General features: G+C 55.3%; 1 protein-coding gene across 8 annotated transcripts in view; it reads right to left on the bottom strand.

The window, feature by feature from the left end:
• Window positions 1-5,250: 5,250 nt before the first annotated feature.
• The window catches only part of PLXDC1 (plexin domain containing 1), a 55,101-nt gene continuing 45,121 nt past the window's right edge, over window positions 5,251-15,230 (bottom strand). The window contains exons 10-14 of one of the 8 annotated variants that reach the window (XM_036341231.1): window positions 13,814-13,874; window positions 12,457-12,613; window positions 10,799-10,954; window positions 8,521-8,681; window positions 5,251-6,735 (exon numbers count right to left, since the gene is read on the bottom strand). In XM_036341231.1, coding sequence (XP_036197124.1) covers window positions 6,616-6,735; window positions 8,521-8,681; window positions 10,799-10,954; window positions 12,457-12,613; window positions 13,814-13,874 — 655 coding nt within the window. In that variant the 3' untranslated portion in view covers window positions 5,251-6,615. Of the gene's footprint in view, window positions 6,736-8,520; window positions 8,682-10,798; window positions 10,955-12,456; window positions 12,630-13,813; window positions 13,875-15,230 lie in introns of those variants that run through there. The other 7 variants (XM_036341234.1, XM_036341232.1, XM_036341235.1 and 4 more) reach the window with 7 other exon arrangements.

The raw sequence follows: 15,230 nt of genomic DNA, 5'->3' as shown, positions 1-15,230 counted from the left end.
AGAGCCCCCAGGAAACGCGGCTCTGGAGAAAGAAGAGGGTGGGCCCTGGGCGTGATGCCTTTGGCATGGAGGAGGGGCCCTTGGAGTTATGTATGGTTCCCCGAGAGAGGGGGTCAAGGCAGAAGGTGCCTGACCCACTGCATCTGAGTCTATTGGGAGCAACGTCACTGTGAATTCAAACTGGGATCTAACCTTAGGGGACTGGAGGGCAGATCAATGGAGGAAAACTATCTGTTCTTTTTTTTGAGGACTAGAGGCCTGGTGCACAAAATTTGTGCACTCGGGTGTGTGTGTGGGGGGGGGGGTCCCTCAGCCCGATTGCGAGAGAGTGCAGGCCAGGCCAAGGGACCCCACCGGTGCACAGTCGGGACCAGGGAGAGACGCAGGAGGTTGCCAGCCAGAGTAGGATGGCGGGAGGGCTCCAGGGCATGTCTGGCCCATCTTGCTCTGTCCCAATCGGCTGGACCCCAGCAGCAAGCTAACCTACCAGTCAGAGCGTCTGCCCCCTGGTGGTCAGTGCACATCACAGCGACTGGTCATCCAGTCAACTGACTGTCCCCCGGTGGTCAGTGCAGGTCATAGCGAGCGGTTGAGTGGCCTTAGCATATCATTAACATATTACACTTTGATTGGTTGAACGAATGACAGGACGACCTGACACTTAGCATATTAGGCTTTTATTATATAGGGTATCCAGACTTTTCTCAGCTGGACATGGCGAGTCTTATATTATACCTTTTAGACATTCCACCTGATCCCCTGGTGGTGACAATATCTGGGGAGGCGGGGGTTGCGGGGGCGAGTGGTGGTCAACAAAACTTTGAAGAGGAGAGACTGAAGCTGGCGGGAAGGTTCTAACCCAGGGCTGGGACTGTGTGATGAAATGTTATTGGCCTATATTCAGATGTTTCTTCTCCGGCGCTTTCGCTTTATGGGAAACTATGGGCATGGTTTCGCTATCTCTAGAGACCAAATGTAACAACGTTTTAAGAACATCAGAAAAATCGTCCCCCAAAGAAGTTCTCTTTGGTTTTTGCAACTCAGATGAGCATTCTCTCCCTTCCCACTTCCCTTCTCTCCCCCTGGCTAAGGAAGTAATTAATTGTCCTCTTTTCTATTCAAGAAGATAAATAGCACAGAGGCCTGGCCTTGGTGTTCTGTGAAGGCTTATGGAGAGTGCTTCCAAATCTACGAGGGGGGGGGGGGGGCTGTGAAGGAGGCAGCAACAATGAGGACATTTTCAAGCTCCTGGGGTGTGGAAATAAATAGATGATAAGCTCACAGTTTCAAGAGCCAAGAGTGTGTATCTGAAGTCATCGCTGTGCGTACTGAGGCTCTCCACAGGCCTGGGCGGCCCCTCTTTAATCTACAGCCTGCGTCCATGTTAAACTGTGGCCATGTGGTTCTGGCGCGGCCCCATGGTCCACAGGGCATAACAGCAGATGGCAACTCGAAGACCTGGGTTTGGGGGATTGTCTGGACTGTACTTCCCACTGTGCGCATTAGGCAAGTCACTTAATGCTGCCCGGCACACAGTAGGTGTTTAATGAGTATGGGCCAAAATTAGTAAGTAAGGCAGCAAACCACCTGTGTGACCCTCAGTGTCCTCATCGGGGAAATGGGGGCATAATATTCCCCAACAGGCTGCGGTCCTGTCGGTAAAACTGCTTCCTAGCAGTGCCTCTCACGCTTGCTCTCATTTCACGGTGAGTCACCCGGGGCGCTGCTCCAATGCAGATTCTCACTCCAGGCATCTGGGTAGGAGCTCTGCCTTCCCAACTACCCCAGGGGATCCCTGTATGGGTCACACTTTGAAGAGCGAGGCCCAAGACTCTAAAATGCTTGGAATTAGTAACATTATCTCTTCAGCCAATGGGTCAGGATAGACTCATTGTGCCAGTGTCCCCCCACGGAGGGGTTTCCTGGGACCCAGGCCGCTCAGCGGTAGAACTAGAACGCGTCGGTCGCCCTATGAAGATACTGGAAAAGAAAGGGATGCTTTGGTCTGAGCTGCTGTGGGAGCTGAAAACCAAGCCAAGCGAAAAATAACCCGGAGAGGCTGTTTGCGAAGGAGAGGAGTATATTCCCATCTCAGGTCAATTTGTTTTCTCACCCCCTTATTTCTCAGAGGCCCAGAGAGGTTGGGTGACTTGGATCACATCACACAGCGCCTCGCCTCGGGGGACAGGGCTGGGGCTACAGCTCCTGCCTCTGACTCCCCACAGAGCCGGGCGCTCTCCCGGCCAGGACCAGTCCACGTTGCCGTCTCCAACACACTCCTCTTTATTTGGCAAACACGGCCTGTTTATTTATAAATTGGCTTGTTTGGAGACTGAAATTTGGCTTAGCTGATGTTGGCTGTGAGGAGTTCACATTTTTCCTCTTTGTTTCGGGTTGCTTAACCATGTCTGTGAGCAAAAAACAACACACAAACACAAAAATGAAAGCACAGTGAAGCTGCTAACGTGGTTTGAACGCAAACCTTCCGGAATGCGGCCCTTCAGCTTACCCGGGTTTAATTTGTAACTCTAGAGAGCAGGTTGGAAACCCAGGTGGTTCACCTTCAGGGGTTTACAAACCCCCAATAAATCAATGGCTGGGTCTGTCTCTGTCCAGGCTGCTTCTCCCCACCCCTGTGCCCGTGTGGGACCGAGAGGCTGGGAAACCCCCTGCTGGGCAGGTTGCTGGGGGCTGCTCCCAGGCTCCTTAGCGAAGGTCCTTAGAGAAGAGGTCTGTCATCAGGACTCAGGTCTGTGTGGCAGTTTGCAGAATGTCATTCAAAATCTTGTAGTTTATCTTGCACACAGCAGAAATCGTAAAAGACTTCATTATTAACACTTGAGCATCCATGCATAGAATTCACGCTAAGCACGTGCATACGTTGCATTTAGGAGAGCTAGGTGCCCTCAATAGCTCTCCAGAGCCTCCTTCGAGTTGTGCTGTACGTTCAGGTTGGTTTTTGTTGAGAGGGTGGAGGAGAAGAAGGGGGTGGAGAGAGGGAGAGAGAGAGGAAGAGAGAGAGAGAGAAGCTACATTTTATCTGTGAGTCTGCCCTCTGCCTGGGGTGGCTTCTCCAGGCCGGGAAGCCTGGGTGTAGCCCCGTCAATACTCTGAGCAAATCTGTTATCTGTTCTGGGACACAGAGGAGAGCGTCTTGGCTCTTCTCACCCTGCTCACAACCAGAGGAGAGATTAGCTCAAGCGGTGAGCACTCTGCTTTCAAATGGTGTGGTTGGCTGGCGGCTTTGCCACCGTCTTAATTTCACAAGCCCGGCTACAGGCTGAGCACACCGCAATTTCATCCTAAAATATGCACGCACGGGGTACATCACACAGGGGAGCTCTGGTAAAACACAAACATTGAAAAACTTGGTTCCATGGGTCCATCAATCACCTCTAATAGTGACAGAGGGACATTTCAACTTCAGGCTTCAGGCGGAGACCTGAAGAAGTGGCCCCCAGAGCCAGGGGTCTGCTGGGCTGAGTGGGTGATGCCTGATCATGGCGAGAGGGAGGCGGGCAGTCAGTCACACTTGGAAATGCTGTCGGCTGCCTGGGGCATTCCTGGGTGCTGCGCTCAGATGCACTCTCGTTCTGGGCGCAGAGCCCCCTGGGACCTCACTGGACGGACCTAAGAGCGGCGGATTAAAGACGAATGAGGTTGTTCTCAGAGCCTGGTCCAGGGTCCCCTCTCACACTGGCCTCTTCACTCTTCTTCCCACGTTCTTGTTGGCTCTCTTAAGACATGCGTAAAACAGAGCCTCCCTGAGATCTCTGGTTTCGGGGTCCAACGCAGACAGCTCCCCAGGGCCCTAGGTCACAGGGTTAACACTTCCCATCACAGTGATGAACACTCACAGACCCTGCCCTGCCACCTCCCGGGTGGGGGTGCCCAGGGACACCTTGTGGAGAAGGTACCTGCCAACCCCCCGCTTTCCTCGGAGATTGCTTAAGCCTGTGGGGTGGAGGGACGGAAGCTACGAGCTCTTTGTGGTTGATCGTGCACAGTACATGAAGTGCTACTCTAATATATCTATCTATCTATCTATCTATCTATGCCTAAAAATATACACACAAGGGGTACATTACACAGGGGAGCTCTGGTAAAACACAAACATTTAAAAACTTGGTTCCATGGTGTGGAAAGCCATCCATTGTCAACATTATCATGAGAGTGCATCAAGGAACTCGGAAGGCTGATGAACCTTGAGCTTTAGCAGGGCTAAAAGCTATGCACCGATTGTCAGCCAAACCTGGAGGGCTGACCATGAGACCCTGATGTCTCCTCCTGGTCACTCCCCACAGCTCCCCAGCCAACCTGCACTAAGCCTCAGAGTAAAAGCCCAAGGTCCTAAGCGTAGCTGGGACCCAGCCTTAACCCCGTGAGTGCCTAGCTCTCTTTTCTGGGGCTACATGTTCTGGCTGGAGACATCCAGGGGCTCTTAATGCCTGGAGGCCTCTCTTAATGACGGATCTTTAGTTCTTTTTGCTGTCAACAAACGAGGCCGCCTGCTGCCAGACAGCTCCACGGCCCTGTGCACTGTCCTCCCAGGGGCTCGCCAGGCTTCTCTGACCCACCGCCAAGGGCCAGGCACTTTTTCTCCACCTGCAGTGGTTATGACAGCGGCCTGGGCGCATCGCCGCCCCTTTCTCCAGTCTCCCTGTTCTTTCCGTTGGGGAATCCAGAGTGGCTGGCGGAGCTCCCACAGGGAAGAGCGTGCTGGATTGGGAGTGGGATACTGCATCTGGCCACCCCAGAAACCGCCCCGCGGGCCATTTAGACACATAACGTTCTTTGTGTCCAGATGCTTTGCTGGTCAGGCAAGGGCAACACTCACCCTCCTGCCGGCCAGGGCTCCCTGCGGGGAGCCCAGATCATTTCAGGGCCCGGCTGGGCTGTGTGTCTCTCACTGAGGGCTGTTCCGGACGTTTCTGTCCCCAGAAGCTTGGAAAGAACCGGTTCTCCTTGTGGCGCTGTCTTTTTTCTTTCTCAGATTCTGACCTCCCATATCTCTCCCTGGTCTGGCTTATGGAGGAATATATATGCACGAGGGCCAGCCGCTTCCTACTCTGGTTGTCATCAGCATCCTCAGTGAGGACAAACTATGGAGTGGCTGGATGACCACCGTCAAGTGTTTGGATGTGTCTGGTCATTCGTGGACTCCCGGCCCCTGACCTCAGGAGGCCAAGCACGTAAACTTCTTCCTTTTGCAGGGTCCCCAATGACAATGCATGCAAGGGCGTGACCAAGTGGAGACTGATTTACCATTTATTTACTGCCAATATTGCTTACTTTGGATGAGGGTGAGCTATAGATTTCCATTTTATTTGTGTTTTTTTAAACATATTTTTCTATTGATTTTTAGAGAGAGAGGGAGAGGGAGAGAGAGAGAGAAATATCAATGTGAGAGAGAAACGTTGATCGATTGCCTCCCGCACACTCCCCAGCCAGGGATTGGACCTGCAACCTGGGCATGAACTGAACTAGCGGCCTTCTGATGCACAGGATGGCACTCAACCCACTGAGCCCCATGGGCCAGGGCGATAGATTTTTGTTTCAAATGCTCTTCAGAAACAGCCTCAACTCGTCTCTGGAACGGAATTCCCTTAGAACCAGCTTACGTTTGGGAGCTCAAACTCTCTGACCCCCAAAACGTTCAGCAGAGCTGAGGCGGTGGAGGCATCTCTCCAGGTCACAATTTTCCGTAGGAAGTCTCTCCTTCCCCTGGGAGTGTCCTGTGTCCCGTGTCCCTACCGTGCCGGTGGCTTTGCTGCTCAACAGACTCCAGCGGAAGTTCTCTGCTGGATAGGTCTCCATAAAACCACCCTTTAATGGCCACCCACATCCAGCTTGGAGGAGGAAAAAGAGCAATCAGGAAAGCTGTGCACCGACAGAGGACAAGGCCAGTGAACACAATGGGCACGCACCGTGCCGCTGGAATAAAGAGCCCTCAGGGCCCGCCCGGCCGAGGCTGGGCCACAGCTGGGCTGAACGGGCTGCACACACGTCCGTCCGACACAGAAGTACCGGCTCCCAGCAGAAAGGGCGCGTCAAGGGAGCGAAGCCTAAAGATGCAGCTTTCCCCGGAGGTTCTCTTCTCCCCTCTCCTTCGGCTCTCCTCCATGCGGCTTGGCGAAGGGCATAGAGCTGCTGAACCTGTGTTCGCGGATGGAGAGAACGCCTTCTCCAGACTCCCACAGCCACAGGAGCAGGGGCGGGATGCGCCGGATCCATAGCCATGAGGACCAGCTCTTGAGTCTATGGACCCTGGGTTGTGGCGGCCCCAGGCAAGAGCTCAGTTCTCTTGTGTCCTATGCAGGGGCGTCTGGTCCTCTCCAGGTGGGACGGGGTCTCTGGGGCAGGTACAGAGTAGACCACTGACAGCCCCAGAAGGGGAGACCCCTGGCATCGAGAGAGGACGAAAGTGGGTTATTGTTCCTTAAAAACTCAATTGCTTTGCTGCCCCTGCTTCCATAGTGGGGTGTGAGGGCCAAACCGTAGCTCTGGCACCACAGACCACCACTGTCCCAGCGTCCCAGCCAGCGTATGTTCGGAGGAGGCCAAGAAAAATCACTTCTCCACTCCCTTTCTACGCTTCCAAGGTGCCACTTGGCCTCAGCACTGCTCCGCCTCCACGAAGCCCTCCTTCTCGTGGCCGGAGGGCTCCACCTCCGTGTAGGTGGAGTGGTTGGGGTGGTTGCGGAATCTCATGGCCGGCCAGTGGTGAGGTCTCCTCTGCGGGGAACAGAGTAGAGTCAGCAGGTATGAGCTCACCCACTGGGGACCACCCCCTCCCGCCCGCCCCAGGGGCAGTGGGGAGCACCGAGACTCTCTTTACAAGGACACCGGGGGCCTCCTGAGAGCTGGGTGAAGGTCAGGGCCCTCCCTCCGCTGCAGGGAAACCTGCTGGGAGGTGAGGGCTGCGGGACTCAAGGTGAAAGCTTTAGCGACACGCGGAGTGGAGCCCTGAGACAGCGGGAAGTGAGGACGTAGGTGAGAGAGGGAACGGTCGGGGAGGCTCTGGAAATGCCGAGAGAACGGGTCCTACAACAGAGTCAGCTGCGGAGCTTATGAAAATGCAGATTCTTGGGCCTGTCTCAGACCTGCCCCGTCAGCACCCCTGTGGCTGGGGTTGCCAGGTAGGCTGAGGCTTACGAATGGCTGGTTAGGATTCACAAGAAACAGGGGGCGTCTGACAAAAAGGAGGGAACCCCCTGGGCCTCTGGGTAATGAGGTCAGTGGGTTTGTGCTCCCCGGGAAGGAGGCTGTGGTCACAGAGGTGCCACCGCTGTGCCAGGAGAGGAGCCAGTGAGAAGCCAAGAGTGGGGCTGGGACAGGAGCTGCGGAGCTCTGTGGCCCAGTGTGAAGAGGGCTGGGCCTCACTCCCAGGCTGCACCGCGGGCTGGCTCTTCCAGACTCTGAGACATGCAAAACTGGCGCATCCTCAGCGAAAGCTCCCAGAGAAAGCCACTCACGGTGTATGGTCTGTGGAGTCTGATCTAAAAACCCAGACAGCAGTGTGCTCTCCCTCCTGGGGGCAGCCCACGGCTTTCTTCCCTCGCGGGCGTTCATCTCCTAAACTCTCAGGGTCCCCGGAGACTTGCAACCCGGGGAGCAATGGGCAGCGGCAGCTCGTCCTGGCCTAACCCCCTGGACCTGTCTCCAGGCTGCCTTTTCTCTGACTTTCCAGTGAGTCAAGCGGCCCCACCTCAGCTCATTTCTTTCCTGTGACATTTCTTTTTTTTCTTTTTTTAAAAAAATATATTTTATTGATTTTTTACAGAGAGGAAGGGAGAGGGATAGAGAGTTAGAAACATCGATGGGAGAGAAACATCGATCAGCTGCTTCCTGCACACCACCTACTGGGGATGAGCCCGCAGCCAAGGTACAAGTCCTTGACCGGAATCGAACCTGGGACCCTTCTATCCACTGAGCCAAACCGGTTAGGGCTCCTGTGACATTTCTAGAGAGCAAAAGCAGGCCCGCCTAGACGCTCTCCAGTTGCTTCTTCTGTCCTACGCCCTTCCTTGTTTCACTGTCCCCACCTTTAGTAAACCTACTCTCAAAAAATATTAAATTAAATTAAAAAATAAAAAACCAAACAAAACCCTCACAGCAAAGAGGCAGAGACCTCAGTTCCATTATGGCTTTGAATAAACACCGGGCCTGGAGTCTGGCCATGAGGGGCCATAGATCATTAGGGATTGGCTGCACAGCACTCAGTGGCCATGTGTGGCGCTTCTGGCCTCATGTCTTTTCTTTGGGGCCTGATTTCACCCGGGGGGGGGGGGGGGGGAAGCAAAAGCAGACAGGACAGGAAGCCTGGAGGAGCTCCCTGGGGTTTGGGGACTAAAAGGGCACTAGCCAGTGTGAGATGGGCCTGGATGGAGTTGGTGAAGGTTCCGGGGGGGAGGGGGGGGGGGAGGCGCCAGGCGTGTGGAGGGGGAGGGATGAGCTGGGGAGAGGCAGGTCCTCAATGGCCAGGGAGACACAGATGCAGAAGCAGAGCGGGGAGCCGACCTCGATGAAGAAGAGCGCGGCGTTGGAAGTGGGGTGGCCGCTGATGTAAACCCCCGCCAGGATGATGGCCGCCACGACGAGGACTGCCAGCACGATGCCCACGATGGTGCCCAGGTGCACCGGGGGGCCCTTGGCCTTGGGGGACAGGTTGTCCTGGAGGCCTGTGGGGAGATCATTAGGGCAGGGCTGCTGCAGGGAGCCGGGAAGGTGGGGCCATGGCGTCCTGGGTGCTGACAAAGCCCCAGAGACGGCAGCTGACAACACCTTCCATCTATTTATCAAATACACACAAAGGGGTGGCTGGAGTGGGTGGAGTCCTGAGCAGGGCGTTCACATTCTGGGCACGGTTCAGGTGGCTTTTCAAAATCGCTTCACGTTGCCCAAATGTCGATGGACTAAGGATCTCAAGAGAAGTTCTCTCTGATCCCCAGGCCACATAAGTACTTTTGGGGACTTCACACCGGGCCTGTGATGGTGAAGAATTTGGGAGCTGGAATCTGGCTGCCTGGACTCAAACCCAGACTCTGCCCCTTACTAGCCGTGTGGCCTGGGGCACATTATTTAACCTCTCAGTGTCTCAATGATCGTGTATGCAGAACAAGGGTAATTATTGTGACCTGCTGGGGTTATTGTGAGGGTTAAAGCAAAATAATGCTTGTCAAGTACTGAGGACCATGGCTGGTATCTCGGAGGACCTCAATAAGCGCCAGGTATTATGACAGCAAAATGGCCACATTTTTACCCGTCACTGTCCATTACACCAGACTGTGACCCCGCGAAGGGCAGAGGCCGTGCCTTACTCCTCTCTATGTCCTCGCGCTTAGGGAAAAAGGCCAACCCATCGTAGGAGCTCAATAAAAGAGGTGAGCGAGGTCGCCTGAAGGCCCATAAAGCAGCAGCCACTCTCTGAGAACATCCCAAGCATTTGCAACATATTCCGTGGAGGAAACAGTATTTCCATAGACTACGGAGCTGGACACTCGTCCAGTCCCACCCTTCCCGAGTGGCTGAGGTCATGGAAATAGAGAGAGGCAGAGGGATTTGTCCAAGGACAGAGCCAGTGCCAGCTAACTTCCCGATACCACCTGGCTGTGTGCGCCTCCTCCCGACCCTAAAGGGATGTGGAGATAATGAAATAGACACAGACGGGCATGCGTACGGCGGGAATATCTGATCTTATTTACTCGGCTAGTGGGTGGGATGGTATTGTTCAAAGGCTGTGACATGCATCCAGAATCACTGCCCTCCCCAAGCCCTCTTCTCTGAAAGCAGGGGAAACCGGGGAGAGAAATGCCCCTGGGGCACTTGGCAGTAGGGTTTGTGCATCTGTCACCAGCAGGTGGGGGAGTTGAGGGGAGATGCCCCCAAGCTGGCCTCCTCTGACCTGGCCAGCAGCCGGCCAGCAGCCTGCAGGGACCCTGGGGATCTGATGGTCAGGACTTGGGCTGATGAGCACATGGTGTAGAGAGGGGATGTGGCTCAGCGGCGCCCCTCCACCCTGCGCCCACCCCCCCAACACACATGCACGCTCACACCTGCTGCCCACAGAAGAGGAACAGCTCTGTCTCTGGTGGGAGCCACCATCAAACTGTGTGCGTTAATAGCCTCTTCTCTCCTGCTGGGCCCCGACCTCCCAGGCCCTGGAGTTAGGGGCACGTCCACCATCCCTTTGCAGTGTTGGCAGCAAAGGCCTGAACTGGGTCTGGGCAAAAGCAGGAAAGGTGGGGCCACCTCACCTCATCAGCGAGACTGGCCTCCCAGGTAATCCTGGGGGAGGGGACCCCACCTTCCGGCACCCTATAAAAATTGTGGTGAACAATGTTGGTGTACTTTCTGCCAGCCTAGGTGGGGGGTCAAAGGAAAGTTGACGTGAGAGAAGGTGCTGAGGCCCATGGGGGCAAGAGGCAAGAGGCCGATGGCCACAGGCCGCACCCCACCACGCTGCCCTGGTGCAGCCCCGTCGACTCCTCTCTCTCGTTTTAGGGGGGCGGATAGTCAAGAGCAGAGAACCACAGGAAGTTCCTAAGATGGGAAATTCTAATGGGGACACATGTTCCTTCCATCTAGGGGGCCTGTGCCCAGAAGCCCCCCCCCCCCCCCCCCCCCCCCCCCGGCCTCCCCGCCCAGCAGGAGGTCTAGGAAGCGCAGGCTGCTGCTGCTGCCCCTCCCCCACTGGGGATGCAAGCCGAGGCCAGGCACTGCTGCCCCCTCCTCTGGGGCGGGGGGGGGGTCCAAGAGGCTGGGCTCTGAAGAAGAGGGCAGGCAGCTCTGTACTCACCGTCCCCTCCCGCATAGGGATTCAGCTTAGTGTCATCTTCCAAAAGAAGGGAGAGAAGGCGGGAGGTTAGTGGAATCATTACGGCCTTTGTCACTCTGGGTCCGGATGGGACTGTAGGGAGGTCCAGTCCAACCCTTCCTTTCAGAGGCAAGGAAACTGAAGCACAGAGAGGGGAGGTGACTTGCTCAAAGTCACACAGCAGGGCAATGGTAGAAGGCCGTGAACAAGCCAGCTTTTCCTAGTCTCGTGTTCGTTCGTTCATTCATTCATTCAACAAGTACTCATTGAGTGTCAGCTCTGAATTGAGCACTGGGAGTAGGCACTGAGGACAGACTTGGTCTCCGCCCTCAGGGAGTTAACAGGTTGGATGGAGGGAGGGAGGGACAATTAAGATCCAGCCTAATGAAGCTCTGACTGGGGGCCTCAACGGACACAGGGAGACAAGGAGGAGGGCTGAGGAAAGGGTTTCTGACGGAGGGAAGGGCATGGGCAAAGGCCCAGCGTCAGCAAGAACTTGCCCAGTTGAGAAATAAAAAGCAGCCCGTGCAGCTGTAGGGCGGTGAGGATGGGGCAGGGGGGTGGAGAGTGAGGCTGGGGTGGGGCACGGCTGCTTGGCACCACCTTGAGGACATTTCACGTTCTCCTAAGGGACAGAGGGAGCTGAGGAAGGACTTGAGGAGCGGGGGAATGGGTCACAAGGTCAGATTTGCCGCCCGGCAGGCGTGCCTTGGAGCATCGACCTATGAACCAGAAGGTTTAATACCTGCACTGAGAGCCTCACTTGCCCTGTATCTACAAAATGGGCCTGTGGACAAATAGTGTTGTAACATTCACTTCTTCTCTCCTTTCCATTTGCCCCTTTCTTTTTCTTTTTTTAAAAAAAAAAATATTTTTTTTAATAATGTCAGAGAGGGAGAAAGAGATAGAAACTTCAATGTAGAGAGAGAATCATTGATTGGCTGCCTCCTGCACGCCCCCTACTGGGGATCAAGCCCACAACCCGGGCATGTGCCCTGACCAGAATCGAACCCTGAACTCCTGGTTCATGGGTCAACACTCAACTACTGGGCCATTGGGCCCTTTCTTTTTCTTTTTTAATATATATCTATTGATTTCAGAGAGAGGAAGGGAGAGGGAGAGAGAGAGGAACATCAATGAGGAGAATCATTGATCAGCTGCCTCCTGCACACCCCTTACTGGGGATCAAGCCTGCAACCTGGGCATGCGCCCTGGCCGGGAACTGAACCATGACCTCCCTGTTCCTAGGCCGACGCTCAACCACTGAGCCACCGTGACCCGGCTAGAGTGAGTCTATTCTTTCCACAGGGATGATAAGACCTCAGGGTTCTATGAGGATGGCTAGTACGATGAACTGAAATGTGGTATAAAATACCTGGCCCTGGGCTGGACAATCATCTCCCCCCTCACAGCCCTGACGGGGCCAGCACAGCATTAGAGCCTGGGTTGGAGTCCCCTCATTCTAAACTTGGTTCCGCGTCTCACCAGGAGGTGACCCCAATGGGGGTCTCTGAGCCTCAGGCCCCGCGTGTGAAAGGACAGGGCAGTTCTTATTCCCTGAGATAATCCCTGTCAGAGAGGGGGGTACTCCGGTGCAGTCACCCTTCCCCGGGCTTCTCTCCCTCCTCCCCCGACGTTACCTTCTGTGGTGAGGCTGTCCAAGGAGAGGAAGGAGGAGGTGGTGCTGTGGTCTCCGTCCAAAGGGCTGAAGGAGCTGCCAGGGGAAGACGAGTAGTGGCCCTCGTCCTGGAAGTCCTCGCACGTCTTGCCCTCTGCCTGTAAGAGAGGCCCGGCTGCCTGGACAGAGGCCTCGCTGATGGGCATGCCAACAAATGGGGACGGGGGTGGGGGGGGGGGCACTTTCATCCCTGGGTGGTCAGAAAATGTAAGGTTCCATGCATGGTCCAAGCATGGCAATCTAACCAACGCTGTGCCCTGCATGCCTTTAAGCTTCCCGCTTTATCCTGAAAGCAGCTTATCTTTTTTAAAAATATATTTTTATTGATTTCAGAGAAGAAGAAAGAGGGAGAGAGAAACATCAATGATGAGAGAGAATCATTGATCAGCTGCCTCCTGCACGCCCCCTATTGGGGATCAAGCCTACAACCCGGGCGTGTGCCCTGACAGGGAATGAAACTGTGACTTCCTGGTTCATGGGTCAACGTTCAACCACTGAACCACACCGGCCAGACCTGAAAGCATCTCATCTTACAGGGCAACTTATCTGTCTACTGTTTTGAATCCTTCCTCAAGGAAGGAGCTGAGATGCCAGCTTTAAATAAACAGAGCGAATCTGTACATTCACCAATGGCCGACGGCAGAAGTAGGCCGCTGGACAAGATTCTTGTAAGGCCAGAAAAAGACTGCTCGCCCAGCCTTCCTCATAAAACAGACGGTGATGCGTGCCCGGCAGTGGGGCCTGGGCGTTTACGTTTAAATGCCGGGCCCGGCACCTTCGCCTTCTCACCAACTGTGAGATGCAGGCCAAGTCTCTAAACCGCTCTGAGCCTCGGCCTCCCATTCTGGCCAGTGGGGCACCAGCCCCAGCTCCCGGGGCCATGTGAGGAGTAAATCAGAGCACACGTGGGCAGCCAGCAGGGGCGTGTGCTTGCACTGCAAGAGGAGATGGAGAGGAAGGGAGGGAGAAAGGACACACGGATGACCCACATGATGGTATAAGGGGTGACAACAGGACCTCCCCACCCAGGATCAAAGTGCGGAGCATTCTGGGAAATTCCACTAGTGAGAAAGAACAGGTATGGGATTCTAAATGGGAGGAGCCTGGAATAGCTCTTCTCACTCCCAGAATGGCTGCCACCCCCTGGAGCCACAGTTGCTTCACGAATGTCACCAGGGGCACAGCCTCCCAGAGGATCCGAGTCCCAGGGGGAGGGAACAATTTCACCGAGAACCAAAGACACCTTGAGAGAGCTACCAGGCAAGGGCCTGCTGACAGCTCTCCTGCTCCCCACAGCCTGGCTCAGGTAAGCCTCTCACCTCCTGGGCACAGCCGTAGGCCAGCCACTCCTGGCGGTAGCGGTCAAAGCCACTGGAGCATCTGCAGGGGGAACCAGAGGTCAGAGCTCTCACCTTCCTTTCCCCCCATTCAGCAACAGCTCCCCCCGGGCTCAGGCGGTCAAGCTCCCCGAGACCACTGGGCAGCTGCCCTCAGCACCAGGCGGCTGTGGAATCAGGAGTCAGACCCTCCTGGACCCTCTATTCCTTTCCCAGGAGGAGGGGGAGGCATTGGTAAAACCCTCACTTTCTTTCTGACCCAGCTCCCGAGGACCAAGGGGGCCATGACCTCTAATGACCTTTCAGATCCCCTTGACTTGGGGCTGCCAGGAAATCGCTAACAGGGAATTCACACGCGTGTTCTCATCTGGGGAAGTCTTGTTCATTCCTCGAGACCCCTTTTTGGTGTGGAAGGGCCTGCACTTGGCAGGGAGAGGCTGGGTGAAGCTGGACATCAGTAGGTTTAGCCAACACCCCCCTGTGTGACATGAAAGGGCAGATAGGAGGGTCCCGCCACAGGCTGGGAGAGATGAAAACGGGCCGACCAGGGCTCCCGGGGAGGACACGGTGCAGCTCAGCTGGGCTGCGAGGCGCCGGGCACTTCTCTAGGGAAGGGGTGGAGGCGTGAGGATAAACCAGAGAATGTTCTCCATGGCCTGGTGCTCAAATTTCCGATCTCCACTCTTCGGTGCCAGGGGAATCCATCAAGCGCTACTCAAGTACGGGGACATCTGCATGGGAAAATAACATCACGCGCCGCCCGTGCTAAGAAGGAATTCATGGCTGGTTCACGTCCTGCACCAGCAACTGCCTGCCCATCTGCCCGAGACCTGGGAGACTGCGGGCCGAGGCTCCCCGGGGAGCCGGCAGCCGTTCCTTCTGAAGATGACTCTGAGCTGCTCCACCTGCTGCCCCGAGCCACCCACCCTCCTCTCTCGCAGGTCCTCTGTGCCCCTGCTGTGGGGGATGGAGGATTAGGGGCACTACTGGGGGTGGGGACTAATGTTTCTTTTAGGCCACAGTGATTCCTTCAAGGACTGAGCCTTAATATAGGTCTAAGAACATCACACTCTAAGCCAGGGGTGGGCAAACTTTTTGACTCGAGGGCCACAATGGGTTCTTAAACTGGACCGGAGGGCCGGAACAAAAGCATGGATGGAGTATTTGTGTGAACTAATATAAATTCAAAGTAAACATCATTACATAAAAGGGTACGGTCTTTTTTTTCAATAGTTTTATTCATTTCAAACGGGCCGGATCCGGCCTGCGGGCCGTAGTTTGCCCACGGCTGCTCTAAGCCCTGAGCCAACCAACCCCGATTCAAAGAAGAAGGGCATCAGTTAATTGAGTGCCTCCTGAATGCCAGGTGCTGCCCCTGCACCATCTCCTGGGACCCTCC

This window comes from Myotis myotis, unplaced genomic scaffold, assembly GCF_014108235.1.
Source record: "Myotis myotis isolate mMyoMyo1 unplaced genomic scaffold, mMyoMyo1.p scaffold_m19_p_17, whole genome shotgun sequence".
In the NCBI taxonomy this organism is placed as follows: Eukaryota; Metazoa; Chordata; class Mammalia; order Chiroptera; family Vespertilionidae; genus Myotis; species Myotis myotis.
Note: the sequence above shows the minus strand (reverse complement) of the source record. Positions and strands in the feature narration are given on the sequence as shown.